Genomic DNA, 17,323 nt, shown 5'->3' with positions numbered 1-17,323 from the left:
ACTAGTGTTCTGCGGGCCACATTTGGCCCGCGGGCCGCGTGTTTGGCGATTTAAGTGTAAAGGAAATAACTTGAAGGCTACCGTTTAGGTCGCTATAGCTCTCTAGTTTGCGAGTTAGCATGTGTCTCAAGACCCTGCAGTTGCGCAATATGTTGTAAATAAAAAGAGTATAAATGTGACTATAGTCGTGTTTTGTCATGTCTACAGGGCTCTAATAATGCTTTGGTAATTTTAATCTGAAAAAAATCATTTGTCTACCCACCAACTATATGTACTATAAGTTTTTATTATTTGCTGTTTTTTTATTATTATTATTATTATTATTATTATTATTATATTTATTACTGATTGATTGATTTTCTTTATTCTTGATTTGTTTATTATTTTTCATCTTATTTTGTGTTTTTTTTAATTAAAAAAATTGATTTTTAATTGTTTTTTTTTTTATGGTTTTATTTCATTTGAACATGCATTAGATTGACAATTGAACGCATCACATAATCAGTTCACAGTTCCACATGTCCAAAAGGAGTAGGAAGAAGCAAAGCTTATTAAATCCTACCCCTCCATCTGGTACTTTTACAATCAGTAACTGTTACATTTGTTCACTTCCTGCTTTCCATAATACAGTTTAAGGTTTTTTCTGTTTTTTTTTTTAATAATGTACCTCGTACCGAAGTACAAGGTGATATGACCATCCAATGCCATAATGGGTACCATAGTAAGTATCAATATAGTGATATATATATATAGCACATCATGACTGGTTCAAGACTCTTCATACTTGTATTTAGCAAACATCATGGTCAAACCAAGTTTAATCCAGAGTTGATCCAAATGTATATTAATTAATAAATATCAATTATAATTTTGACTTTTCCAGCCCGTTATGTCTGTCAAATCCTACCCGATTTGAATTGAACTGAAATGTGTATTTTATTGTATTTACAGTACTTACAGATGTGACCATACTGTATATTCTCATGCATTGTGTTATTTATTTAGGATGCAATTATACTTATTCATTTGAATAAATTGGTTAAAATATATACAATTTTCACATTAAAAGCTAATTTCATCAAATTAATTGTGTATAAACATAGTTTCCCTTGTATATTTGCACTAATTGTTCATACTAATGATGGCGACTGTACATGCAATGCAAATGACAGGTTTGCATGAATTAAGCCTGCCCCCGTGTGGCTACTTGCAGGCCTAAACTTAATTATTGTTCAGCCCGTCAAAATATAATACATTTATACGTTTAAAAGAGTGAATTATTATATTATAACTTACCTGTTGCGTTACAATTCTACTGAACCATAGAAACAGTTCACATGGTGCCTGTTCTTAAGGGATCTTTGGAGTCACTGGGAATTTACAGTCATTTCCACTTTCTACGCCGTTTATCCCTGCTGACTTTGGGCGAGAGGTGAGGTGGGAAGTAGTGATTTTATGATTATTTACATTTGTCATTTAATAAATGTATTTTGGGGGAGCGATACAGCTCCACAGAAGAGAAACAATGCTGGAGTTTCTTATTCAAGAACTTCTCCGTGACACGCAGCGTGTCCTTGAAGGCACCATCATTACCATTACTACGCCGCTACATGTGCTGTACTGTCCACGGATGAGTGGCTGGTCATTGTGAAGCTGTCTATATATGATAATAATATTACAGTACAATGTTGGAGGACGACACCCACTTCATAAATATCTTCCGAGGGAAACGCATTAAACTGACCCTGAAGACGTCGTCTTACCTCGGCGTCGTGCAACGCATTGATACTAACAAGACAGTGGTCCTCACGGAAGGTCGGGCATATGTTCGTATATTTGCATTTTTATTAGCTACTTATAGCTTTATTAGCTACTTAAGTTACTTATGAGTACTTATTATACTGTACTGAATGTCAGAGAACCAAAATAGAACTCCTGTGAGTGTTAAATTTGTTTCCAAGTTTCAGTCATAAATGGCGGCAACTGCTGTAACATTTCCGGGTCGAGGTTGTTCTTCGGTCGCGACATTCGAAACGGTGAGGGAAACAGTCTGGTGGAATTGGACGCTATAGTTTGGGTAGAAATGTAAAATTATTAATATTTGTTTGTGTGTGTGATTCAATAGTTGAGTTTACTGACGAAGAGGACACCGTTCATGGGTAAGTTGCCTTCTGTCGGGTTTCTGTGGGCGGATCGATCCATATATCGATCATGTCAACATGACATAATTATTTGCCGATACTCTTTTGCTGCATTGTTTACATTTTACCATTTATGTATTGGGCAAAAATATGTCTAATTTTTATGGTTAAAGTTAGTTGTGTGGAAGCTACCCTGTGTTTTGTTATCAAATTAATCACAGTCAGTAATTCATTCATTAATTCATTCATTTTCTACTGCTTATCCTCACGAGGCTCACGAGGGGGTGGGTGGAGCCTATCCCAGCTGTCTTCGGGCGAGAGGCGGGGTCACACAGCGCACATATAGACAAACAACCATTCACACTCACATTCATACCTATGGACAATTTGGAGTAGGGAATTAACCTAGCATGTTTTTGGAACCCACGCATGCAAACTCCACACAGAGATGCCTGAGGGTGGAATTGAACTCGGGTCACCTAGCTGTGAGGCCTGCACGCTAACCACTCATCCACCGTGCACATAATAGGACATTCATTTATTAATTCATTCATTCATTTTCTACCACTTTTCCTCACGAGGGTCGCGGGGGGGTGCTGGAGCCTATCCCAGCTGTCTCCAGGCAAGAGGCGGGGTACACCCTGGACTGGTGGACAGCCAATCACAGGGCACATATAGACAAACAACCATTCACACTCACATTCATCCCGATGGACAATTTGGAGTCGCTAATTAACCTAGCATGTTTTTGAAATGTGAGAGGAAACCGGAGTACCCGGAGATGCACACGGAGAACATGCTAACTCCACACACAGATGGCCGAATGTGGAATTGAACTCAGGTGTCCTAGCTGTGGGGTTTGTGCACTAACCACTCAAACACCGTGCAGCCCACTATCAGTAATTTAAAGGCAAAATTATTAAATCATTTACATCATTTACTTGGTTATGGATCGATACCAAAATTCGCCCGACGCCAGTGACTCGTTTATCAAGGTTCTCTCAACAAAACATGTTGGTCAGAAATATTCCTGAAGATCTAGAAGAACACTTGAAGGTGAAGAAGTTCCAGCCATACAGACAGACTGTTTACCATGGTGAGCTCTGTGTCAATTATCATATTCATTATTCATTCTCATCCAAAATGTAAATAATCATTAATGTTTTTTTTTTTATATAGATGAAGATGAAGAATACATCAACTTTGAAGTTATTGATGAGTTTCAGGAGAAATTTGCATCTGCTGTAAGTTGACGGAGTGTTTAAGCTACGTTTGCTACGTCCAAAAATAACGTCTACCTTCATACTTTTAGGTGATGGACATCAAGAAGCAGCATGTGGTTGGCGTGGGGGTTGACGGGGTCGCGATATACAATCACGGGAGATTGTGTTGGCTTCAGGTGAGAACAGGAAGTGAGAACGGTCAGCTTGGTGCTGACCTTCCGTAGCCAGGAATGATTTGGGTGTTTGAACGTTTCCTTGACTTCCAATTCCAAAGTCAAAATCTCATAAAAATCCGTCATAAATCGTCCAAGTAATGCTTTTAAAGTAACAGTGTAACATTCTTAACTGTCATATAAAGATAAAAAATAAGTCCCCTACTGTATAGGTAGACTAAATAAAACTAAAATAAACAAATTACTCACTCTTTGACACGTAACTGATGGGGATTGGTGACAGAAACAGGCATTGTACTTTATATAATTAAGTTCTATATAGTAAAATTTTTGATGTACTAATTTTCAATTTGATAACTGAATTTAATTTAGGGCGGCACGGCGGTCTCGTGGTTAGCGCGCAGACCTCACAGCTAGGAGACCAGGGTTCAATCCCCACCCTCAGCCATCTCTGTGTGGAGTTTGCATGTTCTCCCCGTGCATGCGTGGGTTTTCTCCGGGTACTCCGGTTTCCTCCCACATTCCAAAAACATGCTAGGTTAATTGGCCACTCCAAATTGTCCATAGGTATGAATGCGAGTGTGAATGGTTGTTTGTCTATATGTGCCCTGTGATTGGCTGGCCACCAGTCCAGGGTGTACCCCGCCTCTCGCCCGAAGACAGCTGGGATAGGCTCCAGCACCCCCCGTGACCCTCGTGAGGAAAAGTGGTAGAAAATGAATGAATGAATGAATGAATGAATTGAATTTGACCGTTTTGTACCTAGCAGCCACAACAAGGACATGTGTGGCATGCGCCACTTTCCTATGTCACACCGAATTCTTTAAATGCACTTTCTGGTTGCGCGGTCGTCATTACATTTTTCCTAGTTTAATCCACCCTTCTCTAGTACAGTAATCCCTCGTTTATCACTGGTTCATTGCTTCTACACCCAACAGTGATAAGTGAATTTCTGCCAAGTAGGATTTTGTATTTATGAATCAAGTATTTTGGGAGTTAGAGCATCGAAAACCTATTTATGACCTCCTCGAAACGTAGCATAACAACCCCATAGTCACCTTTATAATCGTAATACCCACTATAGCAGGGGTCTCAAACACGCGGCTTGCGGGCCACATTTGGCCCGCGGGCCGCGTGTTTGAGACCCCCGCTGTATGGTATCATGTACCCAGAAAAAATTATTACGTTTGATTAATGTTCATGTTAAAGGTTAAATAACTGTTAATAGTTATCCTCCCTATGCATGTGGAAGTGGTAAGTTTCTGACTATTTAAGTTGAAAGGAAATAACTTGAAGGCTACCGTTTAGGTCGCTATAGCTCTCTAGTTTGCGAGTTAGCATGTGTCTCAAGACCCTGCAGTTGCGCAATATGTTGTAAATAAAAAGAGTATAAATGTGACTATAGTCGTGTTTTGTCATGTCTACAGGGCTCTAATAATGCTTTGTTCATTTTAATGTGAAAAAAATAATTTGTCTACCCACCAACTATATGTGGTTTCTTAAGTTTTTATTATTTGCTGTTTTATTATTATTATTATATTTATTTATTTATTACTGATTGATTGATTTTCTTTATTCTTGATTTGTTTATTTATTTTTTGTCTTATTTTGTGTAGAAAAATAAAAAGTAAGATATTTGAGAACAGTGGAATGTTTTATCAGAGCTTTTATTGTAGAAAATTGGAACCAAGGTGAAGTTTTTTAAATTTTTTTGTTTTTAATAAATGCGTTTTTTGGGTTTTTGTTTTTTTTTAAATTGAGTTTGAGACCCCCGCACTATAGTGTATATAATCAGAAAATAAGACATCTAAGTTTTAGCTGGACGACAGACATGACAGTACCCCGTTTTATTATGATGATGATGATTATTATTGAACATGGACAGATGAATGAAGGTCAAAGTATGTACAGGTCACATTTTTTGATACTTTTTCATGTTATTTGTTTTTCTTTTAGATTGCCACAAAAAACAAGGTCTATTTATTTGACGTCTTATTACTTGGAGCGCGGGCCTTTAAAAATGGTCTTTCCATGATTCTGGAGAATAAGCGCATCCTGAAGGTGAGCATCGTTTGTGTTTCGTCTTGCAGATTCTGGCGTAACTTTTGTTGATTTTTTTACACGCTGCAGGTCATCCATGACTGCAGAGCGATTGCTGGATGTCTGATGACACAGTTTGGAGTAAAGCTAATGAATGTTTTTGACACACAGGTATAAGGGGAGAGTAGTAGTAATACATATTCTATATATATTTTTACCTTGAAGGTACTCTTTGACCTTTTTTGTCCAAGGTCGCAGATGTCATGTGCTTCCACTCTGAGACAGGAGGCTTTCTTCCAGATAGAGTGAGCACCCTTCAGGAGGTGGTGAGCCTCCACTTGAAGGTGCCGTCCTCCCAGCTCTTGTCACTAAAGACCAAGTCCCAGCTGACAAAGGTACTATGTAAACGGAGGAGGAACGCGGTTTTAACATCTACTCCATGATGGTGTGTTTTTATGCAGGAGGAAACAGAGATGTGGTACAAGCGTCCGTGTCCCATACCCCTCCTGAAGGTGATGGCGCTGTCGGTGATCCACTTGCAGCCTCTGAGACTGGTGCTGCTGGATACTCTCCTGACGGACTACATGACCCTGGTGGACACCTACCTCACTAACAGCCAGTACCCGCTGGATAATCTGGAGAGCTTAAATATGGTGAGAGTCATTTTACTGGAGATAATAATCACTAGGAAAAACACAGAAAACTTGTGAATTCAACTTAAATGATGTGGTGTCTTTGAACGCAACAACTCATTGCTCATACTAACATAATTTAAGTGTGATTTAAATGTTCTGCTACAAGTAGTACACACATTTGAAAATTTATTTACCAATTTTTTTTAGCCGGATTTAAATGTTCAGCTTGGAGCAGTTACTACATAAAAATATACAGGCAAAAATGATCTGACATATTTGTAGGTTAAATAAAAGGCAAATAAAGTAAAGAAACAAAAAAGTGTTTTTAATTTTCCAAAAGTCCATGTAATGCCGTTCTGTTTCATTATGTTTTAAAAAATTAAATCAGTTCTGGCGGTGCGAGGTTGGACCGTTGATTTTGTTTTGGTTTATTTTGTTTTGGTTTATTTTATATTATTTTTATTATTTTTATTATTTTTATTATTTTTATTATTTTTATTATTTTTATTTTCCAAAAGTCCATATAATGCCATTCTGTTTCATTATGTTTTAAAAAATTAAATCAGTTCTGACTGTGCGATCCAGTAGCTCTGAAGTTGGTAACCCATAACAAGATGGTGTTTGGAGCTGGTACGGGATCATGTCTACCAAGATTGTAGTCCAAACGTAACGCTCGTTGTGTTGCAGTTACAGATTTGTTTGTGTTGATGAACGTTTCCACAATGAAAGCGCTGTGCTCACCAGTCCAAAAAATTGCATTATATGTACTTTTCGAAAATAAAAACAGATTTTTAAATGTTACTTTATTTGCCTTTTATTTAACCCTGTATAATTTTTGTATGTTAAATAAAAGGCAAATAAAGTAACATTTAAAAATGTTACTTTAACCTACAAAAATTATACAGGGTTAAATAAAAGGCAAATAAAGTAAAATTTAAAAAAAGCCTTTTATTTTTATTGCCTTTTATTTAACCTACAAAAATTATACAGGGTTAAATTTAACATACAAAAATTATACAGGGTTAAATAAAAGGCAAATAAAGTAAAATTAAAAAAAAAGTGTGTTTTCGAAAATAAAAAACTTTTTTGTTTTACTTTATTTGCCTTTTATTTAACCCTGTATAATTTTTGTATGTTAAACCTTGTATAATTTTTGTATGTTAAATAACAGGCAAATAAAGTAAAACAAAAAAGTGTTTTTATTTTCGAAAACACACTTTTTTTTAAATTTTACTTTATTTGCCTTTTATTTAACCCTGTATAATTTTTGTAGGTTAAATAAAAGGCAATAAAAATAAAAGGCTTTTTTTAAATTTTACTTTATTTGCCTTTTATTTAACCCTGTATAATTTTTGTAGGTTAAATAAAAGGCAATAAAAATAAAAGGCTTTTTTTTTAATTTTACTTTATTTGCCTTTTCTTTAACCCTGTATAATTTTTGTAGGTTAAATAAAAGGCAAATAAAGTAAAACAAAAAAGTGTTTTTATTTTTGAAAAGTACATATAATGCAATTTTTTGGAACTGGTGAGCACCCACAAAAATTATACAGGGTTAAATAAAAGGCAAATAAAGTAAAATTTAAAAATAGTGTTTTTATTTTCAAAAAGTACATATAACGCCATTTTGCTTTGTTTCTTTATAATGCTAATTCTTTTAATTCTTTATAATCTTCATGGTTTTTGGTTTCTTTTTCAGTTGCTGCCACAAATTGGACTGGTGGCGCTTTTATTGTGGGAAAACGTTGATCAAAACAAAACAAATCTGTAACTGCAACACAACGAGCGTTCCGTTTGCACTTCAATCTTGGTAGACAACACCGTCTAAAATTAAAATTAAAATTAAAATTAAAATTAAAATTAAAATTAAAATTAAAATTAAAATTAAAATTAAAATTAAAATTAAAATTAAAATTATTATTGTTAAATAAATAAAATTAAAATTATTATTGTTAAATAAATAAAATTAAATAAAATTAAATAAAATTAAATAAAATTAAATAAAATTAAATAAAATTAAATAAAATTAAATAAAATTAAATAAAAATTAATCAATTTAAATTAAATTAAAATAAATAAAATGTAAATAAAATAATGAAACAGAATTACATTATATGTACTTTTCTGTTTCTTTACTTTATTTGCCTTTTATTTAATGAAATGTGTCATATCATTTTGCCTGACCCTGTATAATTTTTGAAGTCACATAAAATCTAAAAAGTAACTGTATAGTCATACTTAAGGTGGTACTGAAGAAAAGGAAACCAACCGAGGCAAGACGTACAGTTTTTCAGGTGGATCCTAAACCCAAAAGTATACCAAACCCCCAAAAGGTTTAAAGTGACACCTTGTATCATGTACCTGCATTTTTATGTTAAAGTGTTGCTTCCACAGGAGAGTGTGTTTGAGTTACCCTCGGAGCTCAGGCAGCTGGAGCAGATGCGCATTCATCGTCGAGAATGTGCCGCCAAACACTACCCAGTCACTGATAACGGACTGTTGGCTCGCTTCGGTCCTGAAATTGGGCCCCCCACCCAGACCGCACCTGTGGAACAAGAACCAAGTGTGGAATCACCATCACCGGAAGTAAATCAAAAGCATCCATTCACACATCTCTATGATGTCACTGATGTTGCTTCTATAAATGAGGCCCCTCGAGATCCAGTCTCTAGCACCTTATCTGACCCCGGGAGGCAGATACCTTTGAGTCGTCCCTTCTCTCAGGGTGCGGGTAGAGGATTCACAGGACTACTAATGGGAGCGATGGGTCGAGGAACGTTCTTTGGTAAGGAACGATCAGATAGTGAGCTAGTACAGGACATGCCCTCGCTTTTGGAGACCACTAGCATAAATCTGGAGAAGTGGGAGGCTCATAGTCATTGGGATTGAGGCAGCTACTTCCTGGTCAGACCTCAAACCCTAATACTGCAGCCAGTTCCTCCAGTTTGTTGTTCCGCAGTTTAACCATTAGATGGCAGTAAATCTTGGCTTTTGTTCAACACCTGTAAGGTCGCTTAAATAGCTTTATTTCCATTGTTATGACGCCTGTTTTGAGTTGCACATAATGACTACAAGTTCAATGTCAAATATTATAATAATTAAAATATTTGAAGCGATATTGTTATTGTTAGTATATTTTCACACTGAATGCAAGCATCTTTGCCAAGTGTGATTGATGACCTAAAGAGCCTTGGCATCTGTTTTGCTTTAATTAGTATTGAAAAGCCGACACAGACATTGATGGATCTTCTATTAATTTCCCAAATTCGACCAAAAATTGAGATCTTAGCCGTTTAATTTGCTACAAGAGGTGCCATGCTGCTTTTGGCAGAAGGGACACTACGCTGCAGTTTTGCTCTGATGATGATGGTGGTGGTGGTGGGGTTCTGGTATCTGGAATGGAAACAAGGCACGGACAACAAAACAGCAGGACGCGGCTGGAGCCTGCCTTGCCAATGGGCTGCCATGGTTATCTCCAATGCAGAAGCTCGGGACCGTTTCCAGAGCTGTCTAATTGAAAGCGTGAAACAGATAAAAAGAAGGGTTTTGATTAACTGGGAGGCGGCCCACTACAAAGCCTTGCATCTCTCTTAGCAACCGGCTCCTCCTCGACGTCTGCTGAACACAAACTGCCTCCCATTTTTGCCCCCCACCCCCGAAAGCCCCCACTTTGAAATGTCGTTACTCATGCTGGGGACCGACAAGACATGCAACTTGTATCTTTCCACTAGTACATAAAATAATACAATTGCCGTATCGCTCACTAGTGGAGGTGGGTGGGGGGGGGTCGGTCTCTGTGGAGGACAGTCTCCTGTCATTGACACCCAGATTGAGGCTCTTATTTTAGAGGACCTTGCATTTCCTCACCCATCACAATAATGCCTTGTGTGTAGCACTTCCTGTTTCCCAGGCCTGGGAGGAAGGAACAGGGCGCTTGTCACACGGTAGTCACAGCTTCCTTCCCCCTGTCGCTACCCCGTCCCCCCCCAAACCCCCTTCTCCCTGCTCCCAAAACTTCAGACACTGTTGTGTCCTTCACAGGGAAAGATGACTGCACTGTTCACATCCCAACCGGATGCACCCGAGCTATTTTTAGAGTCAAGTTGGAAAGGTAGCGAACAGACGTAAACACACAAACTTTGAGGGTGTCCAGCTGTGTTGATGTTGCCCCCTAAAAATGCTTATTTCAGGGGCTTTGAGACGATACGGGATACCCAATGGGGGAACTATACCGGAGTGATATTCTTCTGATAAAATAGAATCTTATAAGACTTATAAGACTGCAGTGCCTTTGATCTACAGTATGGAACAAAAAACTCCCGAACGGGAAGTCCTACCGACTTGGAATCAATACCGACCTACACAATTCGCAGTGAGCTTTTCAACAGTACCAAGCATGACTTGCTACGACTTTCCGTTTCCGAGATACATGATTTTTGATCAGTTTTTTGTGCTTTTGATCTGGTCTAAACTGGTCTGAAGCTGGTCTGGAAAAAGCGTTTTTTGCATATAACTCCCATATGGTTAGAAGTCCAATTGACTTGGAACCAATTCCCACCTGCATAATTTGCCGCCAGTTTTCCAACGGTACCAAGCACGACTCTATGACTTCCGGTTCCCGAGATATGTGATTTTTGATGTTTTTTTTTGTTTGAACTGGTTTAAACTGGTCTAAAGTCATTGGAAAAAATGTTTTTTGCATATAACTCCCATATGGTAAGAAGTCCAATTGACTTGGAACAAATTCCCACCTGCATAATTTGCCGCAGTTTTCCAACGGTACCAAGCACGACTCTACAACTTTCGGTTCCCGAGATACGCAATTTTTGATGATTTTTTTGTTTGTTTGAACCGGTTTAAACTGGTCTGAAGTCATTGGGAAAAAGTGTTTTTCGCATATAACTCCCATATGGTAAGTAGTCCTATTGACTTGGAACCAATTCCAACCTGCATAATTTGCCGCCAGTTTTCCAACGGTACCAAGCACGACTCGCTACGACTTTCAGTTTCCGAGATATGCGATTTTTGATCAGTTTTTTGTGTGTTTGAACTGGTCTAAACTGGTCTGGAAAAAGTGTTTTTCGCACATAACTCCCCTACGGTAAGAAGTCCAATTGACTTGGAATCAATTCCAACCTGCGTAAATCGCCACCAGCTTTCCAACGGTACCAAGCACGACTCGCTACGATTTTCCGTTTCAGAGATATGCAATTTTTGATCAGTTTTTGTGTGTTTGAACTGGTCTAAACTAGTCTAAATTGGTCTGGAAAAAGTGTTTTTCGCATATAACTTCCACACGGTCCAATTGACTTGGAATCAAATCCGACCTGCATAAATCGCCGCCAGCTTTCCAACGATCCCAACTTTCAGCTCCCAATAAAAATGCATTCAACATTCCTGAAATTGGAACCCAATTTGTTCTGGACTTTTAATGTTCCGCTGTACGTTGTTTATGATACACAAGCAACATGTAAGGACCGGCGGATAACAAAACAAGCAAGACACGTGTCAAGGCTGCATTATTGAACACTTGGATTTGTAGCACGCTTGTGGCAGCCCCCACAACAAAGATCCCTGCACCCACTGTCTTATTTACTTTCCACCATATTACTGTCACACAGCAGGGTGTCCTGTTACGGACACCACAGAAGTGACAGAACATGCCAGTGCTCCTAAGCAACCACCCCTCCTCTTAATGAGTGTTCAGCTGCAGATTTCTTCATAATTGATAGGCTTACATTAAATATTAAGAGGCGATTCCAACGGTACCAAGCACGACTCTATGACTTCCGGTTCCCGAGATACGTGATTTTTTATGTTTTTTTTTTTTTTGTTAGAACCGGTTTAAACTGGTCTGAAGCCATTGGAAAAAGTGTTTTTGCATGTAACTCCCTTACGGTAAGACGTCCAATCGACTTGGAACCAATTCCCACAAGCATAAATCGCCACCGGCTTTCCAACGGTACCAAGCACGACTCGCTACGACTTTCCGTTCCTGAGATACGCGATTTTTTATGAGTTTTTTGTGTGTTTGAACTGGTCTAAACTGGTTTGGAAAAAGTTTTTTTTCGCATATAACTCCCATACGGTAAGAAGTCCTATTGACTTGGAACCAATTCCCACCTGCATAATTCACTGCTAGTTTTCCAACTGTACCAAGCACGACTCTACGACTTTCCGTTTCCGAGATACGCGATTTTTGATGAGTTTTTTGTGTGTTTGAACTGGTCTAAACTGGTCTGGAAAAGTGTTTTTTGCATATAACTCCCATACGGTAAGAAGTCCAATTGACTTGGAATCAATTCCCAACTGCATAATTCGCCGCCAGCTTTCCAACGGTACCAAGCACGAATTGCTCCGACTTTCGGTTTCCGAGATACGCGATTTTTCATGAGTGTTTTGTGTGTTTGAACCGGTTTAAACTGGTCTGGAAAAAGTGTTTTTCGCATATAAGTCCCATACGGTAAGAAGTCCAGTTGACTTGGAACCAATTCCCACAAGCATAAATCGCCGCTTGCTTTCCAACGATACCAAGTCGAACTCGCTACGACTTTCCGTTTTCGAAGTAACGCGATTTTTGATGAGTTTTTTGTGTTTGAACTGGTCTAAACTGGTCTGGAAAAAGTGTTTTTCGCATATAACTCCCATACGGTAAGAAGTCCTATTGACTTGGAACCAATTCCCACAAGCATAAATCGCCGCCGGCTTTCCAACGGTACCAAGTTGAACTCGCTACGACTTTCCGTTTCCGAGATACGCGATTTTTGATGAGGTTTTTTTTTGTTTGAACCGGTTTAAACTGGTCTGAAGCCATTGGAAAAAGTTTTTTTTGCATATAACTCCCGTACGGTAAGACGTCCTATTGACTTGGAACCAATTCCCACCTGCATAAATCACTGCCAAACGGTACAAAGCACAACTCTTTGACTTCCGGTTCCCGAGATATGTGATTTTTGATGTTTTTTTTTTGTTTAAACCGGTTTAAACTAGTCAAAAAAAAAATCCTTTTAGTAAGGATTGTCACGTCTGTGTTTGCTTGTCATCGTCACTCTACGGTGTGTTTAATGACAACTGCTGAACAAAGGGAAAGTACTTTGGAGCGCTGGACCATTAATAACTATGTTGTTTTTTTATCTTATTAAATATATTCTCCTGATTGCACATGCTACGTGAACGATTCTTTGCTAATTCGTTCACTTCATGTAAGAGTCGGTCGGCGAGGATTATTTAATTGGCCCACTGGAGGAACTCGATCTTGTGCACGGCAATTCCGCAAACCACAACAAATTAGACACATGTCAACAGAATAATCTCAAATTCATTATTCATGTAACTACATGTAATCCCTTTGTATTTATAGGCTCGGGCTGAACATAATCAGATATCAAGTTCTACTATGACACTGAACTATATATCCCCCCCCCCCCCCCCCCGCTCGCTATCATCCATCTGTTTGAAAACGCTATTGTTGAAGGCCTCTCAACCCCCCCCCCCCCCCCCCTTCGATTCTCCCGACTCTCCTCTCTCACGTTACAAAATGACCCTCTTTTGCTCTCCCCTGGTCACATTCATCGGGCCAATGAATATTTAACGTGAGAAAGGCCGACCTGTCCAGATGGCCTCTCAAGTGCGGCAAAAATGCAAACAAAACACGGCATCAATATTTCAGACCGCCGTATTAACGCAATGTTTACCCGCACTCAAGGAGACCTTTTGGAAATACAACCAAAACTGCTGACACCCGAACGTTGAGAGACACTCGGTGAGACACTTTGAGGCAGTAGAGCTTGATTTGGCTTGTGGGGGTATTAACGTAACGGTTGGACGCCATTTACGTGACGAGTGAGACATCATACCGAAAAGACTATCAGTGTTCTCAAGATTTTTTTTTTTTGTGACGAATAGATGTTTACATTTATCACAGCAGGTCATTCCAGGTCCTGAAGCAGCAAAACAGCCCTTGACCACTACACTACCACCACCATATTTTACTGTTGGTAATTATGTTTTTTTTAATGAAATTGTCACAAATATGACAAGCCTGACAAGCTCCAGCACAAATCCTCCCCCCCCCCCCCCCCCCCCCGCGACCCTTGTGAGGATAAGCGGTAGAAAATGAATGACAAGCCTGAACGTGTTTACCTAGTGTTTTTCTTATTAACACAGCAGGTCCTGAAGCAGCAAAACAGCCCCTGATCACTACACTACCACCACCATATTTTACTGTTGGTATGTTTTTTTAATGAAATTATCACAAATATGACAAGCCTGACAATTCCAATGTGTACCCCGCCTCTCACCTGATTGAAAAGTTTTGATGAACAAATGTTTACATTTATCACAGCAGGTCATTCCAGGTCCTGAAGCAGCAAAACAGCCCCTGACCACTACACTACCACCACCATATTTTACTGTTGGTATGATGTTTTTTTTAAATGAAATTATCACAAATATGACAAGCCTGACAAGTCCAATGTGTACCCCGCCTCTCACCCGAAGACAGCTGGGATAGGCTCCAGCACCCCCCCAACCCCGCATGTTATGCTAGCTGTTTTTTCCTAGTGTTTTTCTTATGAACACAGCAGGTCCTGAAGCAGCAAAACAGCCCCTGATCACTAAACTACCGCCACCATATTTTACTGTTGGTATGATGTTTTTTTTAATGAAATTATCACAAATATGACAAGCCTGACAAGTCCAATGTGTACCTCGCCTCTCACCCACAGACAGCTGGGATAGGCTCCAGCACCCTTGTGATGATAAGCAGTAGAAAATGAATGAATGACATGTGTCATGCTAGCTGTTTTTTCCTAGTGTTTTTCTTATGAACACTGACAGTCTTGAACACATGCATCTAATTTTGGTTGGATGGCCACTTGTGGGAGGTTTCACCAATGTTTTCGCCATTTGTGGATAATGGCTCTCACTGTGGTTTGCTGGAGTACCAAAGCTTTACAAATGGTTTCATAACCTTTTCTCTCAATTAATCTCAGGGGAGTTATTAGTGTACAACAGGGGTCTCAAACACGCGGGACACTAGTTTGAGGCCCCCGCCTTGATATAAAAGTTTAATGTTAATGTTAATGTAGCCCGCGCAAGTTTGATATGGATGCTGTATGGTATCATGTACCCAGAAAAAAATTATTACGTTTGATTAATGTTCATGTTAAAGGTTAAATAACTGTTAATAGTTATCCTCCCTATCCGTGTGGAAGTGGTAAGTTTTTGGCGATTTAAGTTGAAAGGAAATAACTTGAAGGCTGCCGTTTAGGTCGCTAGCTCTCTAGTGTGCGAGTTAGCATGTGTCTCAAGACCCTGCAGTTGCGCAATATGTTGTAAATAAAAAGAGTATAAATGTGACTATAGTCGTGTTTTGTCATGTCTACAGGGCTCTAATAATGCTTTGTTCATTTTAATCTGAAAAAAAATAATTTGTCTACCCACCAACTATATGTGGTTTCTTAAGTTTTTATTATTTGCCGTTTTATTATTATTATTATTATATTTATTTATTACTGATTGATTGATTTTCTTTATTCTTGATTTGTTTATTTATTTTTCATCTTATATTGTGTAGAAAAATAAAAATTAAGATATTTGAGGTATCAGTAAATTAATGCCAAATTTACATGAGGATATTGAATATTTAGTGTAAAACACAATCATGTGTTCTCTCAGTCAGACAGCTGAGTTTTTCCTCGAAGGGAAATGTGTTTATTTGGGCAGAAAAAAAATGTAATTTGTTATTATTTTCCTGGCAGCCATGGATAGATCTTTGATTGGAAAAGATGGGAGATTAGCTTTTGGCTAATTTTTCATAATTAAACCGGCATTGTGTGTGTTCGGTGGATGAGTGGGTGTGTTGTAGCCTGGAGGAGGAGGAGGAGGTAGTGGGAGGACCCGGGCAGCACAGGGTGGGGGGGTGGGGGGCTCCCTCCGGCCGCCTCAATTAGTGCCCGCTGGTTTTGGGCCGGCAGCTGCTGCTCGGCCTTGGCCCCCTGACAGCCTGGCAGTGCGGAGGCGTGTTGTCGGGGGCCAGCCAACACCCCCACCGATGCCAAGCACACCGACAGCAGGTTTTGTATTCCGAACCCAAGCTCGCCGTACAAGTCCATTGGATTAGGATGAGATTAAATTTTCCTCGTTAAAAAGAGCAAATTACATTCACTGGAAAAAAGGAAATGCCATTTTAATCTGATTATATTTAACCATTATGATGAAATATGATTTTCAGATGTGACTTTTGGGAATTTTTTTGTATTCCCGTTCAATGAAACACATTTTTTTAATCCAAATTATATTCCCAAATCATAATAAAGGAAAAGTTAATAATATAAATCTAAGTGTGTTGTTTTACAAAGGTGCTTACTGAGCTGGTGGTGGGATTTTTTTTTTTTTTTTTTTGGGGGGGGGGGGGTTGCTGCTTCTGTCCAGCCATGACTTTGGTCTATTTGCAGGTCTCAAGCACACCAACTGTTATCTTCTTCCACAGACAGCTGGATGTGAATATTCATACAAAGATTAAAGTGTTTATTTGGCTCCACACTTTCATCTATTAAAATAGTAATACCAATTCGAGGCGGGCGCATGCATCCAAATATCAGTATCAGATCGATACTTGCACGATAAGACTCACGTCTATGATCATTTTCACAATTATATTAGCATGTGAAATACTGACTAGTATGCCACTCAGGCATTGGAGCCATTTTGTTGTACAGGGTCAGGCAAAATGATCTGAGACATTTGTAGGTTAAATAAAAGGAAAATAAAGTAAAGTAAACAAAAAAAAGTGTTTTTAATTTTCCAAAAGTCAATATAATGCCGTTCTGTTTCATTATGTTTTAAAAATTAAATCAGTTCTGGCGGTGCGATCCAGTAGCTCTGAAGTTGGTAACCCATAACAAGCTGGTACGGGATTTTTATTTTTATTTTTATTTTTATTTTTATTTTTATTTTTATTTTTATTTTTATTTTTTATTTTTATTTTTATTTTTATTTTTATTTTTATTTTTATTTATTTCTTTTATTTTTATTTTTATAATAAAAACACTTTTTTTATTTTACTTTATTTGCCTTTTATTTAACCTCCATATGTCTCAAATCATTTTGCC

At 38.4% G+C, this 17,323-nt stretch overlaps 1 protein-coding gene across 2 annotated transcripts; it reads left to right on the top strand.

The window, feature by feature from the left end:
- Positions 1–1,579: 1,579 nt before the first annotated feature.
- LOC131140326 (piRNA biogenesis protein EXD1-like) lies at positions 1,580–9,606 on the top strand. 2 transcript variants are annotated; one of them, XM_058090613.1, is made up of 11 exons: positions 1,580–1,815; positions 1,962–2,036; positions 2,126–2,159; positions 3,137–3,237; positions 3,321–3,385; positions 3,454–3,540; positions 5,494–5,598; positions 5,668–5,748; positions 5,829–5,972; positions 6,039–6,230; positions 8,604–9,606. In XM_058090613.1, exons 1-11 carry the CDS (start codon positions 1,686–1,688, stop codon positions 9,096–9,098), a joined length of 1,509 nt encoding a protein of 502 aa, XP_057946596.1. In that variant the 5' UTR covers positions 1,580–1,685; the 3' UTR covers positions 9,099–9,606. The 2 variants fall into 2 exon arrangements, with proteins under 2 accessions (XP_057946596.1, XP_057946597.1); XM_058090614.1 differs by having other exon boundaries at positions 3,164–3,237; positions 8,604–9,605.
- The last annotated feature ends 7,717 nt before the right edge of the window (positions 9,607–17,323 follow it).

Source organism: Doryrhamphus excisus, chromosome 13 (assembly GCF_030265055.1).
Source record: "Doryrhamphus excisus isolate RoL2022-K1 chromosome 13, RoL_Dexc_1.0, whole genome shotgun sequence".
In the NCBI taxonomy this organism is placed as follows: Eukaryota; Metazoa; Chordata; class Actinopteri; order Syngnathiformes; family Syngnathidae; genus Doryrhamphus; species Doryrhamphus excisus.
This window is presented reverse-complemented; position numbering and strand designations above follow the sequence as displayed.

Excerpts from the sequence above, each read along its gene's own strand:
- LOC131140326 (XM_058090613.1), top strand. The coding sequence starts at position 1,686 with ATGTTGGAGGACGACACCCACTTCATAAATATCTTCCGAGGGAAACGC. Across the intron at positions 1,816-1,961 it reads GACAGTGGTCCTCACGGAAG|TTTCAGTCATAAATGGCGGC; the intron begins GTCGGGCATATG and ends TTTGTTTCCAAG. Across the intron at positions 3,386-3,453 it reads AGGAGAAATTTGCATCTGCT|GTGATGGACATCAAGAAGCA; the intron begins GTAAGTTGACGG and ends TCATACTTTTAG.